Here is a 7191-nt window from a genome sequence, read left to right as displayed (position 1 = left end):
GAAGCAGCAAGTTGTTGTTAACTGTGTGCGAGAAATAACTACACTTAAATATTCAATTTCTGAACCTTTTCACAAGAAATTCTGCTCTTAATAAAAAAAAAATGTTTATACAAAACCCCCAACAAGCACAAAAATACACAATGCCAACATTTATATGCGAGAACCTTAGATGTCAAATCAGGTTTTCAGAGCAGTTGAAGGGAAAATGGGTTTACCACTTCTGATTGCATGTAGTCTCTCATGTAAACTCAACCATTTAGATTCCTGTCCTTTCAAATTTCATACTTTTAAAACGTTCTTCTAGCAGATCAGAATCTTCATCACTGTCTGTACTACTGAAGTTTTTATCAAAATCCACCTCATCCTCCAATCCACTGTTCTCTTGGCCATTTTTAGTAGTCACACTCTCAGTTCTGTCTTGTCCTTTATCAATCCTGCAGAAAGCGAAATGATGTTATCACCACTTTTAGAATTTATTTTTCTTTTAAAAAGGAATGGAAGGGGATGGGAGGTGAGGAGGAGGAGAAGACAATAACCTAAATTTACTTTCATGATGAATAGGAAAGATATAAAAGACAGTGAAGGAAAAAGAGTTTGTGAAGAGAATAATATACATATAAAGAGTTTGACCAACTAATCAACTGCTGGGCAGTTGTCACAAACTAGTAAGTTAATACAGGATGCTCAATAAAGAGAGAGCTCTAGTAAAAGAATAAAAAAACCACAAAGGGCTGCTAAACTGTGCTCAATATCAGCCCTTGTTTAGTTTTTCTGTCAACTAGTATCATCAAATTGGTGTCAACTAGTATCATTTTGAATCATCAAATGACAGACCAAATGCAAACAATAAATTGGCTTATGCATATTTTATGGGGCTCTATACTGAAATCCATTTTGAAGTGCTTTATCCCTTTGCAATTTACCCTTTGGAATTAAAATAAAGTGTCTTATCCAAGTAAGATTTTTTCTGGCCCAGTCCCACTAACATCAACAGGCATTTCACCCCTAGATTCAGCTGAAGCAAGTGAGGGTAATGACTTCTACTGATTCCTGTCAGGACTACCCAGAGTATGGCATAAAGTGCAACAGCTTCTTGGCAGTTTCCAAACAAATTTTATTAAAAAGGAAAGAAAAAGTGCAGTACTAAAGCTATGTAATCTATGAGCTACTTACGGAATTACTATTTCTTCTTCTTTTCCACATTTAGCACAAACTTCGAGTTTACCAGCACATGGTCGACAAATAATATGGTACGGATCTTTTACAGTCTTCTGGAGGCACTTCACACTGTGAAGAGAAAGAAAACATGATTTAAAAATATTTGTGGATACTTACTAAACATTATGTGTACAAAGGCAACATAGACATACTCTTTTAAAGAGGAAAAACATGTTATAGGCCAGTTTCTTATAAAATAATAGAATAACTGAATAATTTTAACATCAGCACTATCAAAATCATTGCCTGTCTTTCCTCTCCTGTAACTTTTTCAGGAAGAATTATTAAAAGAAGAACTGAAGAAGAAACATAAAATCACAAATTTTTATATTTAAAGTGACAAAATAAACCTTTCCACTCAGTTCAGTAGGTAGTTATACTTTAAAAGCTACATAACTTTTTCTAGTTTAATGATAAAAGAAAATAACAATATGGTATTAAAAGGTAGATGCATTTTAGAAATAGAAAGCTTTCAATTTAAACACTCCAATGTCTTCCTCTTGAACTTCTTAGAGTATAAACAAAGCCAGAGCTGGACTTTGCTTTCTATGAACACAAGCCTACGTGGAACTGTATTCTGAATAAACCCCACCATATAATGTAGAGGGTTTTGGCTATTTTTTTTCAAGACATGATAAAACTCTGTAGATTAAGTAATTTATAAAATGCTATGGCTTAGCATTCAGCTGACATTTCTAAAGTTTTGTATTTTTGGAGAACAGAATCCAGAACCGTGTATCCCATGTAACGCAGCTGTCCTAAAAGTCCTGGTTCCTCAGACACTCAAAAGTCTATCAGGAAAGATTCAGCATACAGGTCTGAACAGTGGATTTGCAGACTTAGCTAAAACAGGCTGGGAAAAAAAAGTACCAAGTGTTTTAGTATGCCTTACAAGGAGAGATGCACTAACCAGCACCTAGTGAAACATAATTTTCACTTGCTGTCTCAAATTCCATTCTTAAGCACTTTTGCTTTCTCCCTGTCACCTTCAGCTTTATTATTAAGATGCGCATATCCAATTCTTGTAGAAGCTGTAAAATTACAAGAATTGCTGTAGGACACATAAGTCTGAACTTCCTAGTGTTTCTGGTCTTCCCTCTCCCCCAGGAAAAAACTAATTAGATGTCACTGGAAATACCTACTTCGTTTGGGATTGTTGAGGTTTTTTTCTTTCTTGTATGTTCAGTTGTACGAGCATTACTAAAATGGCTGGAGTTTCTCCAACCCACGTCAAATCAAACAGAGGCACTATCAATGCAATGTAGACAGACTTTTTAAAAAAATAGTTTAATATGTAATAATTAAGTACTTGAAATAAACCTAAAGTTGGGATAACTTACGGTCGTACTAATTTTGAAGTTCAGTTAAAACTTTTTTAGTTAAAAAAATTAAAACTTGTTGAATTACAGAGAAACTCCTCTACTCACATCATCTGTGACGTGAAATTTTTTTTCCATATAGCTGCATTTTAATGTCTATGTGTTTACTTCACCTAGAAGCTTCACCCATTGAAAATCTTCACAGCCTTGTCCTTTCAGAACAGTGTCTGTCATTGTACCACTGTAGGCTGGGCTCGAAACTGCTACCTGTAGAGCTAGAAGGGTCTACAGCCCAATTTACTTGTATCACATATATTATGTCATAAGCAGCTATCCCACAGTGCCACTTTTTCTATTTCTAATGCTTCTCTGATTTACATGCATTTTTGCCTGTTGGTTTTTTTTTCCCTTTGGGGGCAGGCAGAGAAGATGCGAAGGAAACAGATCCATCACCATATGTTTTGTTACAGCTCATTACTTTTAAACAGGATGCACATGGTCATTTGAAAAAGAGTTAAGACAAATCCCAACTTGATCTGTGGTGAATACAACACAGAATATTTACTCTGAGAACCAATAAGGGTTCTACATAATCATTTTTTCTTTTACATGAAAGGGTGAAATTATTTCCTAAAACCAAGATATTTGTTGTGTATAGTTTCATATTAAAAAGTAAAACTCACAAGTAGGGGAATATAGTATGAACAAAGAGTCTCTCCTTTTTAACCTACTAAAAACCAAAATAAAATACACTGTCATTCAGGGAACTGCACAGATACATTTATAGAATCACTTCAAGCAGCTCAGAAGTATGTAACTGAGAACACCACCAAAACACAGAGCAAAATACTGTGACAAAGCTGGATGTAGCATATACCACAGTCGAGCTGTAGTTTCTCTGAGTCCAACGTTTCGTTGTTGAAACTCTGGCTGCATCTGCAGCCACAGAGATAAGGACCTTTGCAGCTGAGCAAGTAAGAAGGACGCAGAGAATATCCACTTCAGAAAATTAAGCTATCACAGAACAATAAATTATTTTAATATATTTATCACCTTTGTTAGGTACTTATCAAAAAACACCTAATACAGACCTGTAAGCAAACAATGCTAAACGTTTAATATTTAGGATTATATTTTCATACATAAAAAGAAGTAACATGCTAAGCGGTAATGAAATGCATGTATTGCAAACATTTTGTAGGAACTGAGTCCTCAGTAATGCTGAGAACAGTGTTGCTCATGAATTTTGCTATGACACAAAATTAAAGCCTTCTTCTCCTCGTTTTTTCTACTAGGTAGTCTTTGTGATCTACGCAAGTTAAGATATGTGCAGATTCCTCTAGTATTGACTAGCAACCGAGCCTTAGAAAATTGTGTTGAAACTGCTTCAGGTTTGACTTTTTGTTCAGGAGGACACGCTGATGGTTTTGGAAACTTACAAGTACACAGTTCAAGCATTTCAACAGTTATGAGGGAAGCAGTTGCTTTTCCACTGTGTTTTCTTTTCAAAAGTTTAAGATAAGAGACTAATGAATTAGAAAATTAACTTTGCATATATAGTCATTGTAGACTCCAAATTTGAAGAATGACATATAGTAGCAGCTACTTCTTGTGAGTTTCCAAAACTAGAGTATTTTCCAAAAAGTTCACAAACTACACTATTAATGATTAACACAAAGTACCTTAACTCACCATTTTTTAGGTTTTGATAGCAGTTTGTACTTGCTGAATTTTACCCGCCACTCCAAGATACCTTTGCAATGCTGACACACTCCATCATGAAGCTTAGCATTTATTTTCTGAATGAATAAATAAAAACAGTTAAAATAAGAATACATTGAAGATTTCCTATTTTTATTAGTATAATCTTGCTTAGAAAGCATTTCCACCCATCATGTGATTAATACAGTATTTAGAAAGATGTTTGCTTGGTATTAACATAAGTATTTCATATGCATATACCGCCATTAATTTTATTCAGTGGAAAGTGCTGAGGTAGTCTTTTACCTTGAGGTAGTCTTCATTATTATTCTCATAATTTTAAAATTGTTAATTGTAGTACTTATTTATGTAATTATATTGTTCATGTAATTATATTGCTGGTGATACATTATTATAAATATTTTGTTATTAATTTTTCATCTTTAGAGATTTTACAAAATAGATTTAAGTAGAAATGAGCCCTGAAATACAGTTTTTATCCAAAGAAGACAACTAACGAGATTTAACATTTAACTTATCATGTAGATCAAGCTACAATTATACTACATACTTCAAGTTAGTAAGTAGTCTCATGAATTTTTCTCAGATCACAGCAAAGAAGAATGCATACATTATCTGCAGTCAAATTACTCTCTTTTAACATAAACTTCCTTTATGAAAAATACATTTTTGCTCTCGAGTATATAAGATAAAATCCTCAAAATGGTAATTTAAACTACAGTATATTTTCAAGACACTGCAAAGTTTACGTTAAGATCTTCTACAATATTTTGTGTTTAGTTTGCTCAAGAATTCAAAACGTCAACTGGTCAGTACTATTTGCACATGAGAACTGATGAGATGGGAAGCCGTACCAGACCACAGATACCTTAAGCAACATGTATACTTCAACCTACTTAATTCTTCTCTATCTAAAAATGCCAGCAGTAACTTTAGCTATCATACAGTTGTGTGTATTCATTCAGCATTTAAAAAATAGAAATTTCACTATTAAAAAAATGCATATAGCAAAAAAAATTCTATTGTGCCTTTTTAAAGACAGCTTTAAAACAGCTACTGTACCAAAAGTACATCATTAACAGGGTCTAAAACACATCTCTATCTTAGAATACCTAAAAGTTCACTGGAACAGATTCTGCATTAATTTGGATTAGAGTTTATGTTACTCTTTTACAAATAAGTTGAAAAGTTATTTGATGCATACTAGTAGCTTCTGAAATAATTTCCTGTTTTTCTGACCCATAAGAACTTTTTATTACTCCACAAAGTTCTACTTCAATACACTAGACAAAAGAACAAGCCTAGCTTTAAAAATACAGTATCATTCTAGTTCTGAAAAATGTATGTGGCAGAGGAAATGCTACTTACGAGTGGGACTATATTATGGGGCTTGTTTTCTGTTTCCATTTTTACTAAACTTCAACTATTCAGTATGAGTTTTGCCATGGTGTGGTTAAGTGAAGGTGTGGCACTTTTCGGCTGGTTCAGTTAAAAGAGAGTAAACATTTTTTTTTTTCAAATTATCAAATACAGACTTGGCATGTTAACAAAAAAAAGAAAGAGAAAAAGAAACAAACACATTTTTGCAGAATGCTTGAGTATTGAATACAGAAAGCTGTGGTTCTGATATCAGCCATGCATTATTAATTAAATTTTCCAAGATACATGAACATTTGGCTAATGTGGAAACTTTCTGATAGAAGAAAATCATTGGTATGTTCTCAGCAGGTATCTATTAAAGGGTTGGAAATTCGAACTGCTGTCAGCACTGGCTGTGTTCATTCTTTCAAAATTAATGCAATTTGAAGATAAGCCTTCTTTTCAGTGAAGCCTTACTAGCACAAAGTAAGGCTCCAAGTAGTACAGCCTGAACAAGCATATAATAACCTGCAAATTAGCCTGAACTTTCCAGCTCTCCCTCTCACTCTCCTGATTTGCATTAATCAGTAATGCTGGAGGGGAGAAAGACACAAACACTGTAATTTGTATTCCTAGGTGCTCTTTATTGTGATCAACTATTTTTAGTATTGCTAAGGCAGAAGCCAATAAATGTCAAAAGACTGCAATAGTTTAAGCTCCAAGGGGAGTTAACTTTCTTGCTGAGATCTACCTCATTTCCAATAATACATCCTGACATCACAGCTGGGGACAGGAGCCCTGTTACCAAGTGATGTGGGGACAGGCTCAGCAATGTGTAACACACTTGGAATGTGAGAGGCCGCGCACAGGACTGGTGGGATAAACAGCACAGAAGAACAAAATAGGAACTACTTTAACCTCTCATCTGAGGGAAATCCAAAGTTTGTCAGACAGGCAGCCTATTACAAATTCTGCTAAATATCTGCTGGAAGAAGGAAATGCACATAATTATTATTAATGGAGCTTCATAAAGCTCTTCCCTCTCTTAATATGCTTATCATCTGGCTCTGGAACACACAACAATCATATGGTGATGCTTTTTTTTTATTATTTTTTTTATATCTAGACAAACTAAACTAAGGCTGTCCCAAAGTTTGAAGATACATATTCATGTTACTCATAGTATACGTCTTTGCATGAAAATACCACCTCATAGCAAGGCCAAGAGACCAGTCAAAAAACAAAGCGCTGCATCTTATCTGATGCCCTCATCCCAAAGAGTAGCCTTCCCACTATATTAACACATTGTTTCACCATTGAAAAAAGTATTTGTAAGATAAGTAACACACAAGAAGCTCTAAAAGAAAGTAATTCAATTGCACAGCAACAATCACATTATCCACACTGAATCTCTATCAGAGCTGGTCTGTGTATCTGGAGTACTTCTACATAGTCACATTGGAACTGTTCCATTTTCTTGGTATGATCACTTTAAATAAATGACACTTTAAATATCCAGTGCAAAGATAAAGAACATCAACCAAAATGCTGCCTAAAAGTCTTGTGACACCAA

The 7191-nt window shown here is 34.3% G+C and overlaps 1 protein-coding gene across 1 annotated transcript; it reads right to left on the bottom strand.

Annotated features, from left to right (window-relative positions):
- Positions 1–256: 256 nt before the first annotated feature.
- LOC104535216 (chromosome unknown open reading frame, human C9orf85) lies at positions 257–4336 on the bottom strand (the record flags this gene model as incomplete). The annotated part of the gene is made up of 3 exons (XM_010188198.1): positions 257–434; positions 1174–1287; positions 4230–4336. Coding segments are annotated over 3 exons (399 nt in total), but the record flags the coding sequence as incomplete, so codon positions are not given.
- Between the last annotated feature and the right edge of the window lie 2855 nt (positions 4337–7191).

Source organism: Mesitornis unicolor, unplaced genomic scaffold, assembly GCF_000695765.1.
Source record: "Mesitornis unicolor isolate BGI_N332 unplaced genomic scaffold, ASM69576v1 Scaffold53230, whole genome shotgun sequence".
In the NCBI taxonomy this organism is placed as follows: Eukaryota; Metazoa; Chordata; class Aves; order Mesitornithiformes; family Mesitornithidae; genus Mesitornis; species Mesitornis unicolor.
Note: the sequence above shows the minus strand (reverse complement) of the source record. Positions and strands in the feature narration are given on the sequence as shown.